Source organism: Ustilaginoidea virens, chromosome 4, assembly GCF_000687475.1.
Source record: "Ustilaginoidea virens chromosome 4, complete sequence".
NCBI lineage: Eukaryota > Fungi > Ascomycota > Sordariomycetes > Hypocreales > Clavicipitaceae > Ustilaginoidea > Ustilaginoidea virens.
This window is the reverse complement of record NC_057319.1, coordinates 5,195,555-5,223,545: the sequence shown is the minus strand read 5'-3', so window position 1 is coordinate 5,223,545 and position 27,991 is coordinate 5,195,555. Positions and strand designations below refer to the sequence as shown.

Below are 27,991 nucleotides of genomic sequence, written 5' to 3'. Positions count from 1 at the left end.
AGAGTTCGCTGCAAACGGAAATGGCCGTCCGTTATGCGAGATTGATTGGGTCGCATCTGACGACGTTGGACTTTGCCTCCCATGTTCCCATTCTTCATCCGTCCCGACCGGCTGAGCTGAGCTGAGCTGAGACACGGTGGCACAGTCAGTGTATGTATACCTTCGGTCAGCAAGCCCCTTTTACCACCCGTCATTTCCGCCCTCGCGTCGAAACATTGTCACGGAACATGTCACGGAACCTGTCACGGAACCTGTCACGGGACATGCGCAGCAGAACTCGGCTGATTTCTGAATCTGCTCTGTCCATATTTACCATTTTTACGGGCAATCTGTCTGCCGAGGACCGTGGCCTGCGGGATTGCCGTCTCTAGATGTTGCTTCCTGCGCCACGAGAAGAGAAAAGGACGCCCAATCATCAGCCCTGTGCAGTAAAACACACCAAATCGACCGGCGCAAGAAACAAAACCTGCTAAATGACGTCCTGTTGTTGATGTTGTTGTTGTTGTTGTTGTTGCTGCTGCTGCTGCCTATTTCCGATAATCGCCGTCTTCTTTTACGACGGCGCATGTCATGACCGGGGAAAAGCGCAACAGCGTCGCATCCGAGGCGGGCCTGCAGTTTCCGCCGTCACGTGCTCTTGCTTTCGTCGTAGTAATGCGCCATCTGCAGCCCGGCCCGGCGGAAGCCGCACTTGACGTAGAAGCCCTCGTTGGAGTCGTTGCAGTCGAGAATGCACTTGTAGCAGCCCAGCGCCTCGGCGACGCGGTCCAGCGCCTGGATGAGCCGCAGCCCGAGCTTCTTGCCCTGCTGGTCCTTTGCCACGGCAATGTCTTCAATGTGGCCGACAGAACCGAGGCTGTGGATGCTGGCCCAAAGTGGACGGGTTAGCTTGGGAAAAAGAAAAATAAAAAATACCAGCCGCATCGTGGGAGCCGTGTCTTTGGTGAAGAATTTCCACCACCTTTTTTTTTTTTTGTTTTCCCCCATCACCGCGTGAGGCAATGAGGCAATGGTGCGCAGGGGGAGGGTGGGTGGAAGTTGGACGTACAACTTGTGCTCGATCATCAGGGCGCCGGTGGCGACGACGGAGCGCGTCTTGTCCGGCCTGCTCGTGTCCTCGATGACGACGATGTAGTAGTTCTGCTGCTGCTGCATGCGCCTGAACTGCTGCTCGAACTGGTCCTTGGTCATGTCGCCCACCGTAGTCAGCACGCGCAGGCAGTCGAGGAAGCCGGTGTCGAAGTCGCCGGGCCGCAGGGCTCGCAGGACGTAGCCGTCGGGCAACTCGTCCGCGGCGGCTTGCGCGACAAGCTGCTGCGGAAAGAGACCCTCGTCGGTTGCCATTGCCGGGTGTCTTCTGCAACGTGTGGTTTTTTTTTTCCCGGGCTTGGTGCGAGGGGAGCGGGCGGGCAGACGTTGGTCGGGTTTCCGCGGACTTCTGGCGGGATTGAATGGTAGCGAGCGACGGTCCTGGTGGTCAAGGGGAAAACGGACGGAGAGGGGATGGATGCTGGAGGGGATCGAGGGTGGGAATCAGCAGCAGAGCGGGTGGTCGACGGAGTTGACCGGGCACAATCCCGGAACAGGTCTGTCGTGAATATGGATGAAAAGGGGGGTCAACTGGGGTCAACTGGGTCAACTCGACTCAATGCTGGTATGTCGGCTGGTGGCAGGTTCTGTTCTGCTGCGGATAAAAGGAGGCGCAGCCGCCTGCACCAGCCGCTGGCAGGTACCACCAGACCAGACCAGACCAGACCAGACCAGCAACAAACTTGAAGACGGTCCAACGTGCTGTGCTGTCAACGGGTCCGGGACAGTTGACAACAAGTTGGGCGTTGGGCTCAGGTATGGCGAGCCTGAGCGCACAGGTGGGGATGACTGCTGCGAGCAAAATTGACCAGCTTTCGCTTCCATGGGCAATCGATCGTAAGCGGACGGCGTCAGGACAGGGCGTCAGGACAGGGCGTCAGGACAGGGCATCAACCAGTCCGATGCGATACGATACGATACGATACGATACGATACGATACGATACGTTACGTTATGTTTGGGCGCGTGGGCAGGGGCACGCAGCCGTGTTGGCATTTCGGCGAGCCAGGCATGTAGATTACGTGGGCGGGCTGCTTCGTTTCTTGGAGCCTTTTTTTTTTTTTTTTTTTTTTTTTTTTTCTTTTCATTTCTTTTTTATTTTCTCACTTCATTTGTTCTTCTCCCTCGCCCGCTCGCTTTTCCCATTTACCCTGATGAAACACGTGTAAAAGTCGACATCATCGGAATCACCATGCTCACCCGGCTGACCTCAATGCAATCGACGCCCAAAGATGGCGCGGCCGCGGGGTGCATCACAACTGCCGTCGTGGCCCGGGATGGGAGCCTGTCCATTGTTTTCCACCATTTGCCGGCGTACTATTAGCGTCTGGTTAGCCCCATCCAGGCGGCTCAGGCTCAGCCTTGTTGACATTGGTGATTGCTTGGTATGGGGCTCATGGCTCTGCGTTCCAGCTGCGCCAGTTGACCGCGCCAGTTGACCGCGCCAGTTGACCGCGCCAGTTGACAGCACCAGGAGGGGCAGCCACACCTGCATCAATGTGGTGGTGACCCGGGTGCGCTGTACCTCCCGCCGTCACATGCCACATGCCCGCTCAGGCCCCTTCCAATGGCTTCAAGCCTCCAAGCCTCCAAGCTTCAAGCCTCCAAGCTCCAAGCCTCCAAGCTCCAAGCCTCCAACGCTTTCCCATCCCCCTCTCTACTTGCCACTTCTGTACCTCAAATGCAGACATCTCCGTCTCTCACCACACTCCATACTCCACACCCACTTTCGTCCCCAACGAACAGACATGCGGCGCTTCTACTCCGCCCGCCCCTTGGCTTGGCCCGTCGCGGGACCAAAAGCCAATTATTGCCACTTTGGCCCTCGTGAAATTCCCGTTTGTTTTGGAGCAACACGTCTCCGACGAAGCGCTCATTCTTTGGCTCATCACCCGTCATGTACTGCACGACCCTATCCATCCTCTCGGATACTCTGCCTACTCTGCAACAGCCCTCCCCCTCCCTCTCTCTTCTTCGCCCATCTTGACCCCTCTTCCAATTGTATGATGCTTACATCAGGTCCGTCCGCTTCCTTTGCACGACCCACGAAATGCCAAGGGGCACGCCTTGCCATGTCGAGGCCTCTGCCGCCAACACCTGCCACGGCCCAGGTGCCACTCTGTTGCCCAGGCCTGTTGCCCATGCCATCAGCTTGGCCACTCGATCAACGTCCATTGCCATCCGTCTAGGCTCCGCCGTCACCAACTACACCCTCGATGCCGCGCGATTCACCACGCTGTCGAGCCTCGGGCTTGCTCGTGACCTGGTCGAGTCTATCCTTAGCCGAGCCGCTCGCGACACAATCACACTATCCACCTCGGCGCTGAACGAGAAGGAGGCCGAAACCATTCTCGAGCGAAGTTTGGAGACGCTGCATTCCGCCGTCATGCAGATTGTTTTCTGGACCTCGGCCGGCTTTCGCTTGACCGGCACCACCGTATCCACGGTCTCCGAGGCGTCGCAATTAGTCCTCGACTCCCTCGATAAGCTCTTTGGCTCCACTGATTCGTCTCGAGCTGTCGCGAGCATCATTACGCTGATTCGGAGGGAACTGAGCCAGCCGCCTACTGGACTCGGTGGAGAAAAGGTTGGCGTCGCAGACCTTGTTATCGCCCTCGGCGCCCTGGCCTACCTCCAGAGGGCTTCGAGGCGCTCTGCAAGCGAAGAGGCGCGACGTCAATCCTTTGAAGAGGTCATCTGGGACGTCGTCGTCCTCAGCGATGGCGAGCGAGTAGACGTTGGCAGTGTGCGGCCCGACAAGAACAACGACAACAACAACAACAACAACAACAACAACAGCAGCAGCAGCACCCGCGGACTTTTACCCAATGATGATTACGCAGTGCACGACGACGACGAGGCAGTCCTGGCGCGCCTCAAGAGTCACATCACGTCGAATCTTGACCCCGGAACCACCATCTCGGTAACAAATTCTGTCGCGTCGGTTCAAACCATCACTGTCAATGTTGATGGGCCGCAGCTGCTCTCTCTGCCTACACCACCCGGAGCCGAAATCGTGGAAACTCGCCGGCCGGCCCACACGCCTGGGGACAGTCAATCGTGGAACTGCGGCTCGGATAAAGAGAACAGCTACACGGTGGTTTACAGAATACGGCGAGACAGGTTGAGGACCGTCACGTTTCGAGGCGAGGAAGAAGATTCCGTCCCTACCGTTGTGGAGATTGTTGATGACCCTGCAGTCAAACCTGCCGAAATCGCGGCGAGCAACACGCCACTCCAACCTGAACATCTGACGTCGCAAGACTTGGTGGCGAAAAGGGCAAGACGCCCTGCCTCCACCCCTTCCGGCTCTGCGACACCGCGAATCGGCAGCCGAATCAACAAACCGAACGTCGAGCCCAATTCCAAGTCACCACCGTCTCAAAACCGAGCTGCGAAACTGGAGCCCGCAGCAAACCAGAAAAGGCAGAGGACGCCTCAAGTCGCGCCACCCGGACGTACCTCGTCTTTCCAAAAACTACTGCCCGCCGACCCCGGTCGACGGCCCCTGTCCAAGAAGAAGGCAGAAGCCCCCTCAAGCGCAACCGCCAAAGGCTCGGAGAAGAAGCCTGGATTCAAGAGGGTGTTGAGGGAAAGCAGCCAATCCCTGTCAAACATGTGGAACAGAGAATCATCCGACACGGATCAGAATCGCGTCTCGCTAAAGCAACGGCCGCAATGGAAAGGGGTCGGCGGCAGCATTTCGGCGGCAGATTTCAGCACAAGATTTAAAGCGGCCGGCGTGCGTACTCATCAGCCGCAGTTTCAGCGTAACAATGCCCCGGCTAAGCGGATACAGACACCCGAACCCTTTGCCAGCCCATCATCGTCAAGGGCCAGCTACGTATCTATCCACGAACGCCGACAGGACTCCATCGTGTCCCAGGCGGACTCGTACGGTCGGAAGTCGGCTACCGGTGGGCTGCCGCCATCATCGCCGACCATCTTCCGAACCGACTATTCCACGCAAGAGACGATATCACGAGCGGCAGGCGAGCCTCTCGCCCCCGGGCTGACCCCGGAGCTGCCGCGCAGCAAAGACGTCCATCCCCACCGTCGACGGTCCGCGTCTTATGCACCCAGCCTCTACAGCCTGGCGACAAACGATTCCCAGTCCTCCGTAATACTGGCGTCGTACTACCAAAAGAGCGCCTACAACGCCTCCGGCGCGCTCAACATTCTGCGCAACGAAGGCTTTGTTGACGGAACCTTTCCGACGGGGCATCTGCTGCCAAACATTGTACGATACATGAGGCACTCCTCGGCCTGTTACGGATCGCACTTTATGAAGATCTTGGGCATCTCGAAAGAACTGCCCGCACAGCAAGCGTGGAACGGCGTGCACCAGGACGTGCGGCACTTTGCGCATCACACCGAGTCGCGCGACGGCAACATACTGCTCGCGTCTTTTGTCGATCCGCAGGGAGGCTCCGACGCCACCGGCTCCACGGGCACCGGCGTGCCTCTGGTGCACTACATCTCGCTGGATCACGAGGCAAAGGCGGTCGTCCTGGCCTGCCGGGGAACGTTGGGGTTCGAGGACGTCCTGGCCGACCTGACGTGCGATTACGACAGCCTGTCGTGGCGCGGGAGAGAGTACAGGGTGCACAAGGGAGTGCACGCGTCCGCCCGAAGACTGCTGCTCGGCGACGACGGCCGAGTGCTCGTGACGCTGAGGGAAGCGCTGCTGGAGTTTCCCGACTACGGCTTGGTGCTGTGCGGACACTCCCTAGGCGGAGGCGTCACCTCGCTCCTGGGCGTCATGCTGGCGGAGCCGAACCCGGACGGTCCCGGCTTCGTCATCTCGGCCGAACCGCAATCGAGGCTGGTGACCCGGGGAGAGGTTGGCGCGGCAGAGCACAAGCTGCGCGACGTTCGCCTGCCGCAAGGCCGGCGCATACACGTGTACGCCTACGGGCCCCCGGGCATCATGTCGTCGTCGCTGCGGAACATCACCCGCGGACTCATCACGACCGTCGTGCACGGAAACGACATCGTGCCCCACCTGTCCCTGGGCGTTCTCCACGATTTCCAGAGCCTGGCCGTCTCGTTCAAGAAGGACGAGAACCGCACCAGGCAGGAGATACGGCGTCGGATGTGGCAGGCTCTCCAGGACCACCTGGCCGATAAGTGGTACCAGACGGTGCCGGTGACGCCGCGCGAGGGCGACGAGGAGTGGGTGCTGCCGGTGCTGCAGGCCCTGCGGGGCAGCATGAGGGGCAAGAAGCTGGTGCCGCCGGGCGAGGTGTTTGCCATTGAGACGACGCGGGTGCTGAGGCGGGATGCGTTTGTCGCGCACGACGACGACGGCGACGACGGGGCGATTGGCCGGCCGGCGCGGCGGGTCGTGCTCAAGTACGTGCGGGACGTGGAGGGGCGGTTCCGGGAGGTGCGGTTCGGGGCCGGGCTGCTGACGGACCACAGCCCGGCCAAGTACGAGGACGCGCTGAACAAGCTGCGGCTTGGTGTGGTGGAATGACGCGATGACGACGATGATGATTGGTAACAAGGGCATGCCTCTACCTTTTTTTTTTTTTTTCGTTTCTTTTTTTCTCCTTGGAGGACATGATTCCTTTTTTTTTTCTTCTTCTTCATTTACTTCCTCTTAGAGGACATGATTTCCTTCATTTTTTTCTTTTTTTTTTCTCCCTTTCTATATCTGCTTTCCGTCTTCTTTCCTTTGTTTCTTTTGGCAAGACTATAATCAGGCATACATGGTCTTATCGGCTCACCAGGGCCACCGGGGACTTGTTTCCTCTTTTTTTTTTTATTTTTTTTATTTTTTTTTTGTCCACGGCAAATCCTCCACTTTTCCGTTCTCTTCACGTTTTTTGCCCAGGCCAGTGCTTTGAATCGCACTTTGCCACATGTTTCTTCGCAGAGCAGGCAGTAGGACTGGGGGGGGTCCGAAACGCCGTCTTTCTGGCCCCATCTAGACTTTAGCTAGCGCAGCAGCGCCTTTCCAATATCACTTTTAATCTTGTCTGCGACGCAACCAAGCTCGAGCAGGTATGTAGCACGCCAACGTGTCAGGAGACTACATATCAACCGACCTATGCCCCCCCCTAGTCATTCGACCCCCCCATAATAACTTAACAGACCTGACCAATGCTCTTTCCTAATATAGAGATACGCTAATAAATAGTAGTAGATCCCTTAATCTATAGTAGCCACTAGACTATAAGTATCTTTATATATATTTTTCTATAGTGAGTGACTTCCCTTATATTTTTACTAGGTATCCCTACCTAAGAACCTAATATTAAAAGTAGATAAAGTACCTTTATATAGACTTTTATATCGAAAGTGACTTCCTTTCTTTTATTAGGTAGGTACCTAGGTCCTTAGGTACTATACGTAGAAAAAGTACCTTTATATATATTTTTCTATATAAAGTGACTTCTTATATTTCTACGAAGTACCTAGGTACCTAGTATCTAGGTACTAGGGATAGAAAAAGAGGTACCTTTATATATATATTTCTATAGAAAGTGACTTCTTTTAATATTCTTACTAGGTACCCTTACGTAAGAACCTAATAAAACAGCAGAGAAAGTACTTCTCCCTATATTTTTCTAAAGAAAGCGACTTCTTTAATTTCTTTTACTAGGTACCCCTACCTAAGAACCTAGTAAAATATCAGAGAAAGTACTTCTCCATATGGCTTTCTATATAAAGTGACCTGACCCACTATTCCCTAATAAACCAATTATATTAAGAGTATAGCCCACAGCAATGGTCAGGTCAGTTAAGTTATTATGGGGGGGTCGGATGACAAGGGGGGAACATAGGTCGGTTGACCTGTACCCTCACGTGTCAGGGCATGATGGTCCATGATGGTCGGACGGCCCCGGGCAGAGGCGGCAAAAACTGCGACCAGGGCTGCGTCTACGCACGCACGATCCCCCCCGGGCGCAGCGCGAACGGGGCGAGCAGGCGCTTCCTGGGGGGGGGGTTTTGGTTTCAGCAGCGCCTATCCCAATCTCCTCCACCGTGGTCGGGTGAGACATTCGCCGCGAGGTGAAACGCGGCACGCAGCAAGGCGTCTAAGCGCTGGCTGTGTCCGGATCGCCGGGGCCTTTGTCCCTGGGCGCAAAGTCCCCTGGATCAAGTTTTTTTTTTGTTCTTGGGCTTGTTATAAAAAGAGGACAATTGTGCTCCTCCCGGATGCACGCTTGCTGAACCATCGGCCCAGACAGCCCACCGAATCTACCAACAACTACAAGCAAAGAGAAAAGAAGAGCGAAACAGAGCAGAACAGAGCAAACAGAGCAGAGCAGAGCGAAAAAGAACAGAAGAGGAGCAAGGAAAATGTACCTGCTGGCAGCGGTCCTCCTCGCCGGGCGCGTGGCGTGCCGCGCCGCCGACAAAGTGTGCACCTCCCTGTCCGGCAGCACCGTCAGCTGGAAGATGCTCGACTTCGACTTCCACTCGTGGCGGGCCATGAGCTCGCCCACCGAGGGCACGGGCGCCGGCTTCGTCAACTTCACGCTGCAGAACACGGCGCTGGTCAACAGGTTCGCGTGCGAGGCGGCGTCGGCCCGCACGCCCGACTTCTTCTACGCCGGCGACGTGTACGAGTGCCGGGGGTCCCTGGCCGACCCCGGCGACAAGACCAGCTTCTCGTTCGACCGGGCCAAGGGGTTGCTGCACATCGACCAGGAGTGGGTGTGCGAGAGGGACGGCAGCCGGTTCGTGGGCGTGGGCGAGGTGCGGCTGGATCCGAAGTGCAGGGAGGACAGGTACAGCAACGACCACTGGAAGCAGGGGCAGCTGTATGAGGCGGCGAGCGTGCAGTGCGGCAAGGTGGCTGGGACGGTGTCGATTACGTATCTGCAGGGGAGTGCTTGACGCACGGGCAGGGCGGACGCGAATCTGCTGTTTTCTTTTCTTTTCTTTTCTTTTCTTCTCTTTGGCGTGGGGGGACGGGTAGAACAAGAGCCAATGTTTCGTTTGGCCCGTTGGCGGGATCGCAGGCCCGGCTCCCAGTGAAACGTTTTTGATCTTGGCAATGGCCCGTCGCAGGTGGGCTGAAGGACCCTCCGCGCCGCGTCTGAGTGACAGACAGCCCTCATGTTCCACGTCGGTGGCGCGGTGCACGAGGCGAAAGTGCAAATGAAGGAGGCTTGGTTGAGCTAAGCTACATGTACCATTCGTGATGGTGGTAGAGCCTGTATCTCTCTCTGCATCACAGGGCCCCGAGAATGAACTGACTGACAGGGTCGCGGGCCAGCACGGCGTACGGGGTACCACGTCGCACCTGTGCGCCCGCGTCGGCCCGAAGAAGCGTTGCTAAAGTCCGTTGCCAGGATTCTGGTTGCCTCTGGCGTCGGGATCCAGCATGGCGGGTTCGATGGGGCGGCAGTCGTCGCGGGGAAATACGAGCTCATAGTCGACGCAAAGCTGTCGCGGATCGGCCAGGACAAGCAAGGGCAAAGGACTGACTGCCTGGTCCAACCAAGGGTCCGCGTATCGAGCTAGCCTGCGGGTTGGACGGTGCCACAGGTGGCCGGGACAGCTGTTGCGGCCAACTGCCCGTCGTAATCATCGTGGGGGATACTGGGGCCTGTAGGTGCCGCCAGCGAGATGATGCTGCGGAGATATCGACGATGCTAGTTTCGATGCCATCGTGCGCGGGACGACGCCACTGGTAAATAGGCGGGGTTCCCCAGGGAGTGCTGATCCACAGAAGAGGCCGAACGGTGCCGTTTAGGAGATGGCTTCATAGTGCAAAAAAACTGGGGGCAGGTTGTACAGAAATGGCGAAGAGAAACGGGAGAATACATGCAGCAAGCGTGATTGATTTTAGTGTCAGGTAATCTAATGTTGAATTACAGCCTGCCATACCAAGAAAATCCGGTATGGTGTAGTGGCTAACATCGCTCGCTCTCACCGAGCAGCCCAGGGTTCGATTCCCTGTACCGGAGACAATTTACTTTTTCCACGAGGCTCCTTTTTTTTTTTTTCACTGACTGATTGGTTTGTATAAAACCTCAACGTCAAAGACATGGTTCACCCTCCGGAAAACAATCGTTGATTGCAGGCTGCCCGTTCAGAAATCCTGCACGCCCGTCTCCCCGCTGGCTTCCCCTGTCCACCCGGGGTCCTCCTCCTCAAACCACCTGTCCTCCTCCATCCTCCTCGCGTTCACGTCCAACTCCTCATCCCCATCCACGACCCCGTAGTCAAACTCCTCATCCCCACCCCTGACAAACCTCTCGCGCAGAAACTCCTGCCACAGATGCATCCCGTCCTCCCTCGTCCCGGCTTCCTCGTCCCACGCGTTGTCTACATCCGTGGCGGCTCGCCAAGCCGGCCGCGTGGCGAAGTCGGTGCGCCGCTCGCCCGCTGCTTCGGTCGCCAGCGCGGTGAGCCGGGTCTCGCCGCGCGCCAGGTCGGCTCCTAGCACGCGCCCGTAACCCTTGGCCCTGCCTTCTCTCTGGCGCTCCTCCGTGCTTTGGTGGCGCTTGATGAGGCGCTCGTAGAGGACTGGGTCTTGAAGTCACGGGGGGGGTTTTTCCATCAGCTTGCGAGCGTGCTCCGGCTGGACGGTATGGGTGTGAGGGGGGTTGGAAGAGGTATATGTAGTACGGGGGGGGGGCGCGGTGGTTTCTGCTCGTGCTGGCTGGGTACCTGCGAGTTCGTGGTCTAGGGCGGCGAGGTACGACGGGTGCCGTTGTAGGTATTCTCGCCTGCGGTTCTGGACTTTGATCTGGGCGGCCTTGGCTGGCGATCTGGCCGGGCGTGGAACCTGTTTGTCGTAGAGGTAGGTCGTGGATGCTTCGTCATCCAGCGCGGTGGGCTTGGCGCACATCTGAAGCGAATGTTCTACAGGGAGAAAACGACACGGGAAAAATAAGGGGGCTCTCTTTTCAAAGCTATGTGACAAGTCCCGAGGGCGATGACATATGCAGTTGTGAAGATGAGGCCATTGGCCGGTTGACATGTTTCATCTCTATTTGTGGGGCATTGTCTTGTTCAGTTCTCGTCGATGTCAAACCTGCCAAATACCCTAAATACTTGACCTTGACTCTATCAAGCAACATCCCGACGAGACGGGAGCATGCTAAGCGCCGCTAAGCCTCCGCGCACAAAGTCTCGACGCCCCCGTTGCGACAGACGTCAATCCAGCAATCTCCCCATGCCGAGCCCGTCAAAAACGGGCAGCAAGACGGCCTCGATGCGCGGGTGCGTGTGCATCATCTTGTTGAACTCGTCCAGGAACGCTATGCTGCTCCAGTTCCAATTGACCGTCTGCTGAGGAACCGTCTTCGTGGCCGGATTGTCCTCGGACTCGTCGGCAACCAAGCCCGCCCGAAGCGCGTTGTCGCCAATGATCAAGCCGCCCGGCCGGAGGAGCCGGTTGACCTGCCCAGGCTTGGACTTGCCCAAGATGGTCCTGAGGTATGTCGGATACGCCGACTTTTGAGCGTCAATGAAGACGATGTCGTATGGCTCTGCAGGCTGCATCCTGGACAAGCTGCCGCGCGCCCCAGTCAGCATGATGATGATGAATGGGCTGGAACCCTCCCCCCCCAATTCCCCCGGCATCGACGACGCGGGACAGAGTACTCACGTCTCGAGAGCATCTCCCGTGACGATATGGGCATTGCTCCAACCGAAGTGCTCGAGCTGTTCCCGGGCGGCTCTTGCGTAGTCGGGGCATTTTTCAAGGCCCGTGACGCTTCCATCCGGACCTACAGCATACGCCCAGGTGGCGACCGAGAACCCTACAAACGCACCGATCTCGAGGACTGGGAAGCAACGCATAAGAACACGCATCTCTGCGCAGGGTCGGATCCACGGCCGTCATGGGGTGGGTTCCTACCTCTCTTGGCACCGGTGATGCGTGCCATCCACGAGAGCATGCGTGCCTCGAGGAGAGAGATTGCAAAGTACGCGCAGGGTTGGCTGCGCAGCACCCACTCATGGTACAGTTCAAGTCTCTCGGGGAGCTGCATAGAATGTCGGTCGGAATACTCGCTGACCTTGCGACCGACAGAGTCGTTTGGATAAAGCGTCGTGCAGTTTTCAATCATGATGAGCCGAGGGAGATCGGTTGCCCCGTGGTGCCCAGTAGTGTATGGCATGTCTCGCTTGGAGGGTTGCCGGCACCAAGAGATAAATACATTTTGCTGCCTCGCCGCCCTTTGATGCTGTGCGACGCAAAGACCGATGACTGGGAACGTGCAAAAAAAAAAAAAAAATTGGAAGACTTTCTGGCTCTTGTTCCGCAGAACAAAGTGCGGTTTCGTGAGCGCTGCAAAGACTCTTGGCGTCGTTCACCTCGTGCGATGGACGATCGATTCGATCCATAAGCCTGGCCCACTCATAATCATTCCCTGCAGGCAGGATGATTTTCGATATCCTACCCCTCTCCCGGACCACGATGAAGGCGTTTCCTCCCTCGACGAGTCGTCGCCGTTTTCAGCAGTCGTCCCGTGCGTGGGGATGGCTCACTGACCAGGCGGTGACGAACCAACAAGTTCAGGGATTTGCACAGCGACCAACATGTTCGGGGGGACAAGCCCATTCACAGACGTTTCAAAGCAGCATGCAGCAGTATATGATACTCACAGGCCCAATGCCCCGATCCGCCAATCGTGCTATCTCGGTATCCTGCATCAGACGTTCCATTGTGCGAACCTCGGCCAACGGCAGCCTGCATCATGCGATACGAACCTGCTCCAGAGCAATCGGTTGGTCCGCGATTGCCGCGATGACTATGGACAGTCCTCTCAACGATCCGCGCTGGCATAACATGGTGGGTAGCAAAGGCTAGGTTCCCTGGTTAATCTTATCAAGTCGCGGATTGCTCATGCTAGCGTGGCACGAATACCCATCAAGAGCCACCGCGGGTTGGGGTCAGAGCGAGACGGGGGCCAAATTCAGAAAGGAAGACGAGAAGGGGGAAAATGGGGATATCAAGTTGAGGAAAGTAATGCATCCTCCTGACACCAGTGCCGCTGCAGATGATAGCTTTTCAGAGAACCGCAAAGGTGCCTGTTTGGCCCTAGTCCTACTGCTGCCCAGCTGCGCATAGTCAAAGTGATGCCTAGGCTGCTTTTCGCCGCCAAATTCAATAAAAAAATACCTCGGTCAAGCGCCAGATTGCCAATGAAGCCAGATCTTCTCCAATTTAATAAGAGCAGCTAAAGCCGCAACTACGGGGGGGTGGCGCTTAAGTTTGATGCCAATCCACTCGTTGGGCTGCAAGACAGTTATAGCTTCTTCACCCTTCTTTCCCACTCGCCCCGAGTATCCGCCGAGTTGATACTCGTCGTCCAGGAAATCAGAACCCCTTGACGCTCCTAGCATCCATCCATCCAAGGGCGACACAATGACCGCGGCTGGGCTTTCAAACCAACGCCAGCAGCGGCAGGTCTAGTATCGACGCCGAGCCCGGTTCGTCCTTCTTTCCCCAGAGACCCAGCGCCATATTATCGCAGCGCTTCCGCATGCCTTGCGTCAGATGGGTGCGATCTTGCCGATGGCTTCCGATGTGGTTTCTCGTCTTCGGGCCTGTCTGACGAGACGGAAGCATTCGGGAGCGCCGTCACTGGCTTCGTCCGCGCGCGGACGTGGAAGAGAGGTGGCGTCCGTCCTGGCGACGGCTCCGAGCCAGAGCAGTCGAGAGGCGTCTTGCGCACCTTGCGCGCGCACGGATCTGGCGGACGGCCAACTCGGCGACAAGAGGCGCGAAGCCGTAAGCTCGGGAGCCGCAGGTGACGATGGTGACGATGGTGACGAGGCGAGTGGTGCTGCTGAAAGAGGAAGGCACATGCACCTCTCACTGTCCCGCATGAAGAAGAAGCAGAAGCGTCGAGAGCAAGTCCCCCATCCCGGCAGCTCCTGCCACGAGCGCCGGCAGAATCGCGCCACAACAGCAGGAGCAGACTCAGCAGAGGTGGCAGGAGCGCGGGCTGGAGCGCGGGCTGGAGCCGAACGTGAGGAACAGGCTCGAGATGGAGGTGCGCAGGCCACCAAGGCCACCAAGGCCACGCTCGCGGACTCTTCAGTGACCTCCAGGGGCCTGCAACCCGCCGGCGAGCCTGGAGCATCCCCTAAACCCAGCCCTCCGGACCATAATCTCCAGTTGGTGCTCTCCTCCCGGGGGAACCCTGCCCCAGCGAGTAACGTTGTCAACCGTGGCAAGGACCCGCCTAGCCGTGATCCTGCCCAACGTGGCATGGGACCTCCATCGTCTCCATCTCAACGTCCGCTGCCACCATCACCATCACGCTCAACCTCTGCGCCCCCCTTGTCTTCCCATCCCTCACCACGCAAAGCCGCAAACTTGACAAGATCCAACCCCGCGAGCACGCCCGACAAAGGAGGATATTCTTCACGACTTTGCAAAGCTAGTGTAACAACAGGCTTGTTCAAAACATCTGCTGCCGCCGACGCTCACGCTGACGCTGTTCCTGCCGCTGCCGCTGCCGCTGCCACCAAGACGACCCCGTTGCATGCTGCCGACAACCTCCCAGCCGATCCTGCATCGCCCTCGCACCATGGCCGCGAGCCCGACGAGCTGAGCTTTGCGTCAACCCCTGCAGTCACATACCCTTCTCCCGCTGCATCCGCCGACGGAGCGCCAAGACTTTCGATTGACGGCAAAATGGTAACCCGAAAGATCTGGGTAAGACGGCCTCATGCATCGGCAACGACCATCACCATCACCGAGGACGACCTCGTCGACGATGTTCGTGACATGATACTCCGCAAATACGCCAATTCTCTGGGTCGGACTTTTGACTCCCCAGACCTCGCCATTCGCATACAATCTCGCGATCAGGACAAGGAGAGGATTCTAGGACCGGAGGAACTGATGGCTAGAACCATCGACAATGTTTACCCTGGCGGACAGACTGTTGATGAAGCTCTCATCATCGACATACCCCGCAGAGCTCCAAAGGCATCCCCCCGCGTGCATTTGCCGCCGGGAACCACGACATGCTACATCACAGAGGATGGAAGACCTTCAGAAGCTGGGGAAGGCTATTTCCCCCCCGTCGCCACCATTCCCTCGCCGCTTCCTCCGCAATCTGCACCCGTGGCACCCAACGGCGCTGCACCGCACTCCATGGCAGTCGTCGGAGCCGGCCAAATTTCCTCAATCCCTTCCCCCGGCGGTTCCCGAACGCGACTTCACAGGGAGCGTTCGGAGAGACCCAGGTTGGTCAGGACGCTTACCTCTTCACCCACCGCAGTGGCCGCCCACAACCCGGGTGCACAGAAGGCGTCTTCCACTCTCGGCAGCCACGGCGCCCAGAACATTGCCCCACGGTTGCCTCATTCGCGAACCCACTCGAGCTCATCGGATCGCGCATCTGGATTACCGACGGTCAAACCCACGCTGCCGAAATCGCCCGGTGCGGACAACACCCCAACCAGGGCTGCTACACCGCCACCGCGACCTTCGTCCCCCCGAATATCGGGTGCTCGAGCGAGGAAGAGCAAGAAAAGCTCCGAGTACCTCAGCTCTCCCAACGTTTGGAACGGCAGTGTCCCCCCAATCAATGTTCTCATTGTCGAGGACAACCCCATCAACCTGAAGTTGCTAGAAGCCTTTGTGAAACGGCTGAAAGTCAGGTGGTCCACCGCCATGAACGGCAGGGACGCTGTGAAAAAGTGGAGGGCTGGCGGCTTCCATCTTGTCCTCATGGACATTCAGCTCCCTGTGATGAATGGTCTTGATGCCACGAGGGAGATTCGGCGACTGGAAAGCGTCAACTCGATTGGAGTCTTTTCCTCCACGCCTGACAACGGGGCGGACGATGACGATGACGAGGTCAAGGAACAGGACCGTTTACAGAACTTGACTCTTTTCAAAAGCCCCGTCATCATTGTGGCACTGACGGCCAGCTCGCTACAGAGCGACAGACATGAAGCCTTGGCGGCCGGGTGCAATGACTTTTTAACAAAGGTACGTCGCTCGGACATGTTGCATCATCCGCCGCGGTTACCTTCCAAATCATGCTGACCCTGGCTCATCTGTAGCCCGTCAACTTTGTCTGGCTTGAGCGCAAGGTCATGGAATGGGGCTGTATGCAAGCCCTGATTGATTTTGACGGGTGGCGCAAGTGGAAGGAAGCATACTCGCAGCAGAACGAGGAGAGAGAGACGACCAAGAAGTCTCAGGCAGTCAAGGCGAGATCTAGGAGAACTCGATCATCACTGGGTGTTCTAGCGTCATGAAGGGTTCCGCCGGGTCAGCTAGCTTGACTGCAGGCCTAGTGTCATGTCATTTGATGAGCAGTATCGTGCATTTTCCTTTTTTTTTTTTTTCTTTGGTCTGCCACACATTGGCGCGATTTGCTAACAAGGGGAGCTTTGGATATGTATTAGTCCCTGTGACGAATTGTGAAACGATGTATGTATTGATAGACCTGGGTTGGGAGGCGGACATGAGACACGATGTGGTGCCTATTGAGCTTATTGAGTCTATCGAGCCTGTTGGGCCTACTGAGCCTATTGAGCCAGCAGGGAGCGCCAAAAGGCAACTGGGAGCATGCTGTGAATGGAAGCAACGATGTTGCAACTGGGACGATTCTCATGTTAAGACTTGTAATGGTGCTACATGTTCAGCAGAGACGTGCTCGTGCCAAGAACATAGCCCTCATGGCAGCTGAGCTGACGAGATGAATTATGGCACCGAAATTAAACACATTAACTTTTGACACATCAACTTTTTTGCGCGGTAGCGGATTATTCAACACACAGTCTGGTGGTTGTTGTAACCTTGGGCAAACATGTTTCTGTGTTAAAGAGACCTTTTGCTTTTCGCTTCCCCAAGCTTTGAAGTGTGCGGCGTCTGGAGGCATCCAGCTGCGATATGCCATCAGCAATGCTGATCGCTTTAGCGGCGCTGCAACGCGAAAAAATGGTGTGAGTTTTGTGCGAGGATTGCGTTGTTGCTGTCGTTGCTTTGGGGGTCTATTAGGTCAACTGCCTGTTTCTACGGACGCCGAGTCTACGGACGCCGAGTCATCAGTGTGTGATGGGCTGCTGATGGCATCTCGGCATATCTCTGCCGGCATAGCGGTGCCGGTCAACTGCCTTTCCGATGCCGCACATCTTGTGTATGAAGAGCCCCGGAGACTTTTGCTCATCTGATGAAGCAGCGGGGACCACTTGAAGCTGCATAACGGACTCTCTTGACACTGTGCGCGGCGATATGCAGTTGCCTGCGGGTGTGTTGTGATTCCCAACTCGGCACACACTGCCAATAGAAAATGCGTGCAACGGTACAACTTTTACTGCGTGTTGATTTTCGTGCAAAATTGCAAAATTGCTTTGCTCTCGTTTGTGCCCTGTTTCATTGGTCGCGGCATTTGCTGCCCTTGTTTCATGAGTCATGTTGCAGCCTCACATACCAGGCTGAAATCGTGTATTTAACTGGCTTCAATTTTTTTTTTTTCGAGCAAAGATTGATTATCAGAATCATCATCAGTTGCATCATTCGGATCCATAGATCACGAGCCGTCCTTTCACAATATCCATCGACCGTAACTTGCAACTCGGGTTCGAGAATCTACCTGTCCCTCTGCTGTGGGTTGCCCCGGGACGGAAAATGGTGGCGCCGCTGCCATGGATATTTGCCCGCCTGTTTCGTGATTCTTCCTCAACCCCCCGAGCCACGTCGCATCCATCTTGATCACAGCCTTCTTCAGGTTGCGACCGACACAAAAAAAAAAAGAGAGAGAGAGAGGGAGAGACTTGGATTCCAGGCTTTTTTTTACGCCCGAGAAAAGCTCTTCGCAGAAAACGATGCCTCCCCGAATAAGCGGCGCGCCTGCCGCACGGGCAGCCGATCTTGCGCTCCCCCAAGCAGCCCGATCAGGAGCGCCCTTTGCGCGGTCATTCTCCTCGACACAGTACCGCGAAAAGATGAGCCGAGCCCGCCAGCAAATGTACACGTGGCTGAAATCACGAGATGGGCAAGAGTTTGCCGCGGGTGGGAAAGGCCCGCGATACCTCGGCCCCTTCCGGGACCAACCTTTTCCCCAGAACCCGCTGTTCCGCAGCCAGCCGGTTCTGGATGATCCGACCAGGGACTTGATCTGGCAAAAGGTCATGGAGCGAGGCGAATCCCTCAAAAGTATATCTGCCGAGATGGGCGTGGATGTGCGACGCGTTGCCGCCGTGGTGAGACTCAAGGAGGTTGAGAAGCAGTGGGTGCAGGACGTGAGTACCAACCCGAATTCGTTTTTTTCTTTTTATAATTCCCCAGTCGACACGCGCGCAACATGACATGATGAGAAACATATGAAACATTCGATTAGTCTTGAAGACAAATCACCATGGTTAAAGCTTAGTCATCTGATATCTTTGTTCCAACACCCCCATGCATATTACCCTTGCCCGTGCTTGGCGCGGGAATTCAGCTGACGGCCAAAACCCAACAGGGCAAAAAACTAGCCGTTCCATACGCCAAAGCAGTCATGAGCATGCTTCCCACGACGTCCTACCGCGAGGGAGAGAAGAACGAGCCGCACGAACCAATCAACGAGGTGCACGTGCACAGGCTGACCATGCAGCAATTGTTCGTGCCCGTCGCCGAGTCGAGGCAGTTTACGCGCGAAGACGCCGCCAAGGCCTTCCACGAGAGGATGCTCTCGGCGGACGCGCGGTCCCCCCACCCCCAGCTCATCAGGATGGAGCGCGATATCCTCGCGGGGATGAGCCCGGCGGAGAGCGAGCAGAAGTTCAAGGCCCGCGTGCAGGACGAGGAGGAGGCGCTCGCGAGGAAGCTGGCGACGGAGCAGGCCAAGGAGGAGGAAATGACGTCGCGCGTCAAGACGGACCGGTACGAGTTCCGGTTCAAGGAAATCGTCGTCGACGACGTCGGTCGCGATGGGCGGTCGCGCAAGGGCACGGGCTGGAGATATGGCGCGCCGCTAGAGGACCGTAAGCGTGGGGTGGTCAAGATCCCCACGTCGGTTCCGTAGCGATCTGCCTGCTTGGGGCACTGCAGTCGATGGTGATGGGCAGAGCGGCGCGGCGTGGCTCGAGCCCCCCAAAGGCTTGGTGTGCAAAAGATGATGGGTGTCCATCCGCGACGAGCGCTGTGTACCCCCGTATGCCGCCACTACTTGGAGCTGATGCAGAAAGCCATGTTTTACTTACATTGAGGCCCCAGTTTTTTGCTTTGTCTATTCACCATCATCACAGGAAAGGGGGCATGTAAGCGAGGAGCGCGTGAGAGTCCTTTATTCCTCTTCATAAGGAACTGGCGAATAGCGCCACTGTATATACATGTAATGCTCAAATATCGCACAGTTGTCTGTATCAAATGACAAATATTCATGGCAGCCAACACTCCCTAGTGGGAACGGCGTAGGTGAAGCTCATTCCGCAGGGTCAGCTGTTGACGACGCCGCCGCCATTTGTGGTGTTTTTCTTTTTTAAGCACGTGTCTGACGAGCTGTATGAGTCAGCCCCATCACCATCCCGTTATTATTTACGCGTTGGCCCTTGATAATGATCTTGACTTTCTTTTTCCTTTCCTACAAGCGTCCGCCACGCGTGATCCCGCGGCGCAACGAGCAGGGCCGCGCATTCATCGCTTGGTATCAGCATGCGGCTCCGTGCCGGGTTTGTCCGCCCCCCGCCGTCATTACTCGCGACGGCTGCAGCACGGAGCCGGTTCAGGCGCTGCCCGGAGCATCCGCTGTCGCCGGAATGCCGTGTTCTGCTAGAGGGCCTGTGCCGCTGATTTCATGCGCGGGTGATGGTGGCCGACGACGCACTACGTCTGGGCGGCGTCAGCCTCGTCCGCGACGTACTTGGCCACCATGTCCCACGACACGTTGCTGCCGCCGCACACGACGACGACGACGACGCTGTCCTCGGTCAGCCCCGGCACGGCATCGGCCAGCTTCCCGGCGTAGCAGACGGCCGGACACACGGCGCAGGCCAGCTCCACCAGCAGCCGCTCCTCGTCCAGAAACCGCCTGCAGGCGGCGGCGGCCTCGGCGTCGGACAGGACGAGGTTGGCGACGGACCCCCTGGCGGCGTAGTCCAGGGCCTGCTGGCAGACGCGCCGGGCGCCCAGGCTCGTGGCGAGGCTGCTGATGCAGGGCAGCGTGACGAGCCCCCCGGCCGCGACGGCCTGCGCCAGCGAATCCGCGCCCTCGGTCTCGACCGCCACCACCTTTGTGCGCGACAGGCCCAGCTCGTCGAGGCCCTGCACGATGCCGCAGAGCAGGCCGCCCCCGCCGACGCTGCAGACCACGGCGTCGAGGCGGGGGGCCGGCTCGCGGAGCAGGGGCAGCTGCCGCGCAATCTCGCGCACGATGCCGGCGTTGCCGTCCCACACCTCGGGCGCGTCGAACGGGGGCACGTAGACGGGCGCCTGGCCCGCGGCCCGCGCGTCAGCCATCAGCGTCTGGGTCAGGTAGTCGTCGGCTTCTTGCCACGACGCGCCGAGCCGGAGCACGCGCGCGGCCCCGGCCTGGCGAAGCTTGCCGACCGTGGAGTCCGGTGTGGACAGGGGCACCACGACGGTGGCGTCGCAGCCCAGCGTGACGGCGGCGTGGACGCAGGCCAGGCCGGCGTTGCCGCCGGAGGAGCAGTAAAAGTGCGGGCGGGGGGGCGCGCCGCCGGGGGCTGCTGCTGCCCCGGCCTGGGCGGCGGCGGTGGCGGCGGCGAGCTTGGACAGGACGAAGTTGCCGATGCCGCGCGACTTGAAGGACGCGGCGGGCTGGAGGTTTTCCAGCTTGAGAAAGACGTTGCTGGGGGGGGGATGGGAGTTAGCGAGGGGCCGAGGTTGAAGGGCGGGCATTAGCGGCCGAAGAAGGGCGGGGGGGGGGGGGGGGGGGGGGGGGGGCCGGGTGCTTTACCAGCCAGCTGCGCGGCTCAGAGAGGCCGACCTGACGAGGGGGGTTTCGATCCACGGGATCCTGGTGCCGGGAGGTGGTGGTGCGCTGATGGTCATGTTGGTGGTGGTTTAATGTTGGTGGCGGATTTCAGCTTCAACCAACGGTTGATGTTGGATGCGTCCCTGGCAGGTGGGTAGGTGGTGAGGGACTTTTATGACTGGTCACCTTTTTCCCCATCGGCACGGCGGCGTTCTGGAGCCCTCCTGGAACTGCTGTTTCTGGGGTACTTGCTATGCAGGCTTGACAAACGGACCCCTCCTACGGAGTACTTCCTTTCTCCTTCCATCTCCTTCCATCTCCTTCCATCTCCTTCCATCTCCTTCCATCTCCTTTACCAGCTCGTTCTCCTTGCTCTGCCTCCTCCTGCCTCTTCCTTACCCCGGCCTGGCACCCATCGTGGGACGAAGGGACCAAGCCGGGATCCCCTGGCTTGGTTTTTGCCAGCACAGTTGAGTATTTCCTCACGTTGACCCTTTGCAGGCACCATGCCATTTATGTTCGTCGCAGGGTCCCCCCCCGCTGGAGTCAATGGTGGGAAAGCCACGAAGCTCATAATGCCAAAACACCCCCGCCTTAACAGAAATGTGTCTGTGCGGCGCTGGCTCCTTCGACTAGTACCGAATCTACCGATAAATACAGAGTACGGGGTACGCAGCACTACTCCGTAGGCAGGATCCATCTCCGAAAGCCTGGCTATACTCCCCTGCCCGCCAGCCACCCCCTGCTCGGTGGACCTGATGGCTTGTCCGTTCTCTTCTGCACATCAGCAGATGCGCAGCCCCCTGTCTGCAGCAGACAGCTTGCGCGGAATGTCATCTGAGACAGCATCGACAACGTACGAGCGTCGACCAGCCTGGAGCCGCGGTTCCTAGGTTTATTTCTTGTGCCGTCCGTGGCGTAATCATTCCCCTGACTATCCGTCCATCGACCCGGCGTTGCGGGTTTTCCCGTCGCTTCTGCTCCGATGTGCGCAACCCCGCATTGTCGAAGCTTGGGTTGCTTCCTCCTGTAACGGAGGTCAACCAGGACATGCATGTGCATACCGTTGTATGCGCTGCGGGTAAATGGTTCAACACCCTGTCGAAAAGCCTTGATTGGACTGTCCACTGCGTCACAAATGGAAGCTGCTGGCGAGATTCAAGTAGCCATCTTGAAAGACAATCATTCTTCTCCGCAACGTTACGTTGTTGGATGTTCTCGTCAAAACTGGACATTGACATGGCCGGTGACTGGACTATTTACGACACAAGCTTGCACAGACCGCAACTCGTCCTGGCTATTTACACAGACTTTGCTCGTTCCGAATCTTCCCGCCCAGCTTTCTCTCTCTCCCTGAAAATCCGCGATCCTACCAGACCATCAACAACCCATCCATCATGATGCCTGCAGTCACCACCACACCTCTAGGAGGAGAAATAAGCAATGGCGTCGTTAAAGTCGGCATCAATCTTATCCTTGGGAGCCTTGGCTTGGCTCTTTTGGCTAGCGGGAACGGCCTTGATCAGAGCATCAGCCAGCTTGTCCGTGTCAGACTGCAGGGACTGGAGAGTGTCGTGCACGACGCCAGTGAGCTGGTCAGCGTCAAACTGGGGCTTTTTGGACTTGAGCGCCTTGAGCGCGGTCCTCATGCTGGGCTGGATGGTGTTGCCGATGTAGTCAATGAGGGCTTTGGCGTCGGCCGTGCTTATGGTGCCCAGCTTGTTGGCGTTGTTGGTGGCGCTTTGAATGTCGTTGTCGAGCGTCTGCTCGGCGTTTATGATGGGCATGGCGGCAAACATCCCCCCGCCGTTGTAGTCGTTGACGGCCGAGGTGACGCTCTGCGTGTCCGAGTTGATGGTTTTGAGGTTGGACTTGGTCTGGCTGACGTCGCGCTTGATGACGGAGCCGGCGGCGGCAACGGCGAGGAAGAGGATGTTTTTGACGGAGAGCATTTTGGCGAAGGGGGTGGGCAAGGCTTGGTTCAAAAAAGGGGAGGGTTTGTGAGAGGGGAGGAGGCTGATGCTGATGCTGATGATGACGCTGGTGCTGATGCTGATGCTGATGCTGGTGCTGATGTCTGATGTCTGATGTCTGATGTCTGATGTCTGATGTCTGATGTCTGATGTCGAAAGTTTCCGTCGTAGGGACGGCTCGTTTGCCATCTTTATAGACGTTGCTCCCACGCCCTACGCACCTGCCAACCCGACATGCAGCGACAGATCTTGACCGCAACCCAACACCACGCTAGCTCTGCATCGCGACACCTCCCGCGGCTACCACCCCTCCCACCGAGGCCACCTCGGACGCAACGTCGCCAAAGCAAAGCAAGCCGCGTGCAACCCCAGCCCATCCCCGCGCTGCACCCGCCACCTCCCCCAGTCCGTCGCGCCAGCCCGTACCCTCGCCGCTCATTTCATTTCCACCCGCCTGACTGTGGGACGATAGCCCCCCCCTGCGGCAATAGCACCCCCCGATAGTGTTCCGCCCGGCGCCCGTGTCTTTGCCCAAACCATGAATTTCCGAAATTAGAAACGACGCCGGGGGGGGGGGGGGCCGAGCGCCCCACCGGCGGTGGGCGAAGTGGGGCGCGGCGGTGCCTGCTCGACTCGGCAAGGTCAGGTCAGGTCCAGGTCCAGCTTCGACGTGGCCCGTTTGGCTTGGGTATGTACTGTAAATAATGGTAGCAGCCCGTTGGTTGCCTCGCTGGGGGGGGAAACACACCAGCCGCAACGCCGCTTCGGGCGCGGGTCGGGTCGCACGGCCGAAGGGCGGGGGCGTGTTCCCCTCGTGCCCCGCTTTTCATGGGCTGCCAAGCTCCAACTACCTCACCTAACCTAACCTACCAAACCTACCTACCTAGGTAGGTAGACGGGGGGCTTAGTCTGGTCCATGGTGGCCTCGGTGCGCGGCATTAAAACGAAACAGGGGAAAGGGGAGAGCAAAAACACAAAAAAAGGAAAAAAAAAAAAAAGTATCAACCGCAAGGTCTTGGCTGTTTTAGTGCTCGTTAGGGGGGGGCTTTTCTTTTGAGTTTGCGCGTTCAAGCGCCTGGGAGCTTGGGGTGACGAGGCCACTGGCTGCGGGAGGTGTCTGCACACCGGTGGCACTATACATGTTTTACTAACCTACAATTTAAGATTTTTAGAAAAAAAAAAAAAAAAAAAAAAAAAAAAAAAAAAAAACAAAAAAAAAACAGGAAGACAAAAAGAAAATTAAGAGAGCAAAAACCTGGTCAACCGTGAAAATGTACTATATTATCATTAAATAACAAATCCATACGGAGTACTTGTATGCAACCCCAGCTTAACTTAGGCGGCGACTTATTTACAAAAGGACAACTCATTTACATAATGACAAGACCCGCAAGACCCGCAGCGACAGCAGCTACGCCGACGGAAGCCTGGCCACGGAAGGCAGCAGCCAAAACGGGAGAGGGAGTCGGGCCGGAGGAGCTGCTTGTGGCACCGCTGCCGCCGCTGCCGCCATTTCCAGAGGGTACGGGCACGAGGGTGGAGGGTACGGGGCCAGATCCAGATCCACCAGTGGGTTGGCTGCCGTTGCCTCCAGCGGGCTGAGAGGGCTGGCTGCCGTTGCCTCCAGCGGGCTGAGAGGGCTGGCTGCCGTTGCCTCCAGCGGGCTGAGAGGGCTGGCTGCCGTTGCCTCCAGCGGGCTGAGAGGGCTGGCTGCCGTTGCTTCCAGTGGGCTGAGAGGGCTGGCTGTCGTTGCCTCCAGCGGGCCGAGAGGGCTGGCTGTCGTTGCCTCCAGCGGGCCGAGAGGGCTGGCTGTCGTTGCCTCCAGCGGGCTGAGAGGGCTGGCTGCCGTTGCCTCCAGCGGGCTGAGAGGGCTGGCTGTCGTTGCCTCCAGCAGGTTGAGAGGGCTGGCTGCCGTTGCCTCCAGCGGGCTGAGAGGGTTGGCTGCCGTTGCCTCCAGCGGGTTGAGAAGGCTGGCTGTCGTTGCCGCCAGTGGGATGGCTGTTTGAGCCAGTGGTGCACGGCACAGTCTGGGTAACCATCAGCGTATCCGTTTCGGTGGCGACAGTCGGCAAAGCCGCAGACCCGGTGGAAACGACGGGAGCAGGAGCAGTCGCAGAACCAGCGGAGGGCTGGACACCAGAACCACTAGCAGACTGGGTGCCGGCGCCGCCAGTCGCGGTCCCCGTCGTGCACGGCACCGTTTGCGTGACCACCAACGTGTCCGTTTCGGTGGCGACGGTGGGAGATGCCGCAGACCCGGTGGAAGTGACGGGAACAGGAGAAGTGGCGCAACTAGTGCACAGGACGGGTGCAGAAGTGGCAGGGGACGTGGAAACGACGGGAGCAGAAGAAGAGGCAGAAGAAGCAGTCGGGATGACAGGAACACTGGTGGTAGACGCAGGAGGGACCGAAGCGGGGGAGGTGGCAACAGACGTGGAACGGGCAGCAGTAGAAGAGCTCGTCTCGTCGTCGCAGTCGGTTTCTGTTTCCGTGGCAGCCTGGGACGTCGTCGTCACTGCAGCGCTGGTCTGGGTGGTGGCAGCGCTGGTGGTGGCAGCAGAGGTACCCGATGCGGTTGTAGTTGCGGCAGCCGTGGAACGGGCAGCAGTAGTAGAGCTCGTCTCGTCGTCGCAGTCGGTTTCTGTTTCCGTGGCAGCCTGGGACGTCGTCGTCACTGCAGCGCTGGTCTGGGTGGTGGCAGCGCTGGTGGTGGCAGCAGAGGTAACCGATGCGGTTGTAGTTGCGACAGCCGTGGAACGGGCAGCAGTAGAAGAGCTTGTCTCGTCGTCGCAGTCAGTATCTGTTTCCGTGGCAGCCTGGGACGTCGTCGTCACTGCAGCGCTGGGATGGGTGGTAGCAGCACCGGTGGTGGCAGCCGAGGAAGTCGCGGTGACGCTCCCCGCCTGGGACGTCGAGGCCGCAGCACACTTGGCGTCGGCAAACGCGTCGATGGCCTTCTGCAAACTGTCGATGATAGGCTGCGATAGCCGAGGGGCCAAAGACTGTAGTGAGCTTGGAAGCTTTGGCGTGAGGGCCTTTACAAAATCCTTGGCGGTCTGCTGCATGGTCTGAATCAAGGGCAACGCTTCGCACGCACGTCCGCCGTCAAAGACAGCCTGCTTCTTGCTGATCAGCGCCTTGGAGGCCGCGTCGACCGCCTTTGTCAGGGTGCCAATGGGCGCCACGAGGGCGAGCCCTTGGTTAAAGGTCAGGTCGGGCGAGTTCCCGGCGTCAACGACGGCCTTTTGGATGGACTGGATGGTGGCCCTGGCGGAGTCAAACAGGGCCGGGTTCTGGGCTGCGCCCTGGTAGTTGTTGATGACGGTGTTGAGAGCATTGGTCCTGGCCACGATGGCGCTGATGTCGTCACTGATCGAGGCGTCGTCGCGTCTGACAAGCGACGGCGACGCCAGAGCGGCCGTGGCAAAGACGAGGAACTTCATGGCTTCGGTCCGACGCTTCGATCCTGAAGGAAAGTGAGGTTGCACAGAGCCGATGCCACGGTAGTTGCCTGTTTTATAACACACGGATCATGGTTCCAACTTCCAACTTTTCTGTAATCTTACGCCTGGGAGGCGGTGGATCAAACGTCGGCCCATTGTCAGAGGTTGGGGCCGAAAGTTGGGCCCCAAAGTCGGAAGAGGGAGAGCTAGTGTCTGCAAAGAAACGGGATAATCTGTAGGGGGGGTTCGACGAGTTGGCGGAGGAAGCAAATTTCCTCTGAGCTTGCAGGGGCCAAGAGGACGGCCTAGTCGCAGTTTGAGTCTATCCCAAAGACCTGCTGGGGTCAAGCCGCGGCTGAGGTCCTCCATGAGGTTAGTACATGTAGGTTGTGTGACTGACGTGGTCCACGCACGGGCAGGAAGCCAGGGGGGTACGGGGTACTGTGCATGTACGTCCGTAAACTATTACATATGTGCCCACCTGCCTGCTGCTCGCTGCCCAGGGTCAGATGGACCTGGACTTGGTTGCCATCTGGATTCCGCAGTGCAACGTGCATAGATTCGTTGGATCGGCAAACCCTGCTCGGGCAACTAGCGGGGTTATCGTGGTGCAAGTGCAGCCTTGCGTGGGAGGTCGGACAATGGCTGCGCAACATGATGGGCAACATGATGCATCCTCCCCGTTCAACGGCACGGCCAAGTCATCACACAGGTCGACATGGCCTGGACATGGCCGTGATGGCGATTTCGTCAAACTCGTCAATCGCACATGGCCAAAGGAACAGACAGGACTCGGGACTCAGGAGTCAAGACTCGAGACCGCCTCGGTTGCCACGGCCGTCGCACTTGTCGGCCAGAAGTGGGCCGAGGATTGACAATAGTTCCTCCCCAGCTGAAACGCCGAAACGGGCAAAGGCCGGGGGGGTTGCAGCCAATGAGCCGGCCCGGCAAGCACAATTGCTGTCGAGAACGAAAGTATGTAGTTTGACGGGAACGATGCAATAAACAGGCCGTCCCGCAGCAATGCCCTTGTTTGGCAACTTGGACAGTGGAGGGGGCCGAGTAAATTGCTTGCTTTTTGCGCCCTTCTGTCTCTAACCTGCCCCCCATGCCTCTATGTCGGGCGAAGATGGAAACGAAGTCGTCAAAACGAGCAAACAAAGTCCGCCGCCACCAGGACCCGGCCATGCCCGCGGACGGTAAGAAAGCGCCTGCCCCTGAGAGTCTAGCGGTCAGTCTAGTAGGCAGAACTCAGCCAGGACTGAGGACTTCCGACTCAGGACTCAGGAGCAAGGAATATCGCGGCAACGGATAGCCGCAACCTGAGCAGCCAGGCCAGGTTGTCGCTGCGCCTTGCCCCTAGCGCGGAGAATAACCATACCTGACGTAGACTATTGCCCTGGACTGCATTACCTGGTTCGCACTCGTATTCTTGTCTTGGCCCATTTCCAGAGAATCAGGGATCCACAGTTGCGCCGCTGCTTATGAACATCTGCCAGCTGCTGCCTGGCTCAGGGCAGGCTGCATTGACGGTCATGGCGAGTCCATGTCCCATGCAGCGACCCTGGGCGCCAAGAGCCCTGCAAGATGCGAGAATGCCGTGAAGTGCTGGCAACTTATTGGC

At 58.0% G+C, this 27,991-nt stretch overlaps 10 protein-coding genes across 10 annotated transcripts; 4 read left to right on the top strand and 6 right to left on the bottom strand.

The window, feature by feature from the left end:
* Window positions 1–627: 627 nt before the first annotated feature.
* UV8b_05900 (uncharacterized protein) lies at window positions 628–1,344 on the bottom strand (the record flags this gene model as incomplete). Its single annotated transcript, XM_043143397.1, has 2 exons — window positions 628–865; window positions 1,049–1,344. The coding sequence occupies 2 exons, from the start codon at window positions 1,342–1,344 to the stop codon at window positions 628–630; spliced, it is 534 nt and encodes a 177-aa protein (XP_042999330.1).
* A 1,795-nt stretch (window positions 1,345–3,139) lies between these two features.
* On the top strand, window positions 3,140–6,568 carry UV8b_05899 (uncharacterized protein; the record flags this gene model as incomplete). The annotated part of the gene is made up of 1 exon (XM_043143396.1): window positions 3,140–6,568. The coding sequence occupies one exon, from the start codon at window positions 3,140–3,142 to the stop codon at window positions 6,566–6,568; it is 3,429 nt and encodes a 1,142-aa protein (XP_042999329.1).
* Window positions 6,569–8,400: 1,832 nt separating this feature from the next.
* UV8b_05898 (uncharacterized protein) lies at window positions 8,401–8,940 on the top strand (the record flags this gene model as incomplete). The annotated part of the gene is made up of 1 exon (XM_043143395.1): window positions 8,401–8,940. The coding sequence occupies one exon, from the start codon at window positions 8,401–8,403 to the stop codon at window positions 8,938–8,940; it is 540 nt and encodes a 179-aa protein (XP_042999328.1).
* Window positions 8,941–10,141: 1,201 nt separating this feature from the next.
* UV8b_05897 (uncharacterized protein) lies at window positions 10,142–10,903 on the bottom strand (the record flags this gene model as incomplete). Its single annotated transcript, XM_043143394.1, has 2 exons — window positions 10,142–10,584; window positions 10,723–10,903. 2 exons carry the CDS (start codon window positions 10,901–10,903, stop codon window positions 10,142–10,144), a joined length of 624 nt encoding a protein of 207 aa, XP_042999327.1.
* Window positions 10,904–11,211: 308 nt separating this feature from the next.
* UV8b_05896 (uncharacterized protein) lies at window positions 11,212–12,179 on the bottom strand (the record flags this gene model as incomplete). Its single annotated transcript, XM_043143393.1, has 3 exons — window positions 11,212–11,569; window positions 11,666–11,843; window positions 11,918–12,179. 3 exons carry the CDS (start codon window positions 12,177–12,179, stop codon window positions 11,212–11,214), a joined length of 798 nt encoding a protein of 265 aa, XP_042999326.1.
* Window positions 12,180–13,579: 1,400 nt separating this feature from the next.
* Window positions 13,580–16,287, top strand: UV8b_05895 (uncharacterized protein; the record flags this gene model as incomplete). Its single annotated transcript, XM_043143392.1, has 2 exons — window positions 13,580–16,015; window positions 16,090–16,287. 2 exons carry the CDS (start codon window positions 13,580–13,582, stop codon window positions 16,285–16,287), a joined length of 2,634 nt encoding a protein of 877 aa, XP_042999325.1.
* A 1,572-nt stretch (window positions 16,288–17,859) lies between these two features.
* On the top strand, window positions 17,860–19,040 carry UV8b_05894 (uncharacterized protein; the record flags this gene model as incomplete). Its single annotated transcript, XM_043143391.1, has 2 exons — window positions 17,860–18,276; window positions 18,498–19,040. The coding sequence occupies 2 exons, from the start codon at window positions 17,860–17,862 to the stop codon at window positions 19,038–19,040; spliced, it is 960 nt and encodes a 319-aa protein (XP_042999324.1).
* Window positions 19,041–19,840: 800 nt separating this feature from the next.
* On the bottom strand, window positions 19,841–21,028 carry UV8b_05893 (uncharacterized protein; the record flags this gene model as incomplete). Its single annotated transcript, XM_043143390.1, has 2 exons — window positions 19,841–20,825; window positions 20,964–21,028. The coding sequence occupies 2 exons, from the start codon at window positions 21,026–21,028 to the stop codon at window positions 19,841–19,843; spliced, it is 1,050 nt and encodes a 349-aa protein (XP_042999323.1).
* Window positions 21,029–22,375: 1,347 nt separating this feature from the next.
* UV8b_05892 (uncharacterized protein) lies at window positions 22,376–23,113 on the bottom strand (the record flags this gene model as incomplete). The annotated part of the gene is made up of 1 exon (XM_043143389.1): window positions 22,376–23,113. One exon carries the CDS (start codon window positions 23,111–23,113, stop codon window positions 22,376–22,378), a length of 738 nt encoding a protein of 245 aa, XP_042999322.1.
* Window positions 23,114–24,294: 1,181 nt separating this feature from the next.
* UV8b_05891 (uncharacterized protein) lies at window positions 24,295–26,367 on the bottom strand (the record flags this gene model as incomplete). The annotated part of the gene is made up of 1 exon (XM_043143388.1): window positions 24,295–26,367. One exon carries the CDS (start codon window positions 26,365–26,367, stop codon window positions 24,295–24,297), a length of 2,073 nt encoding a protein of 690 aa, XP_042999321.1.
* Between the last annotated feature and the right edge of the window lie 1,624 nt (window positions 26,368–27,991).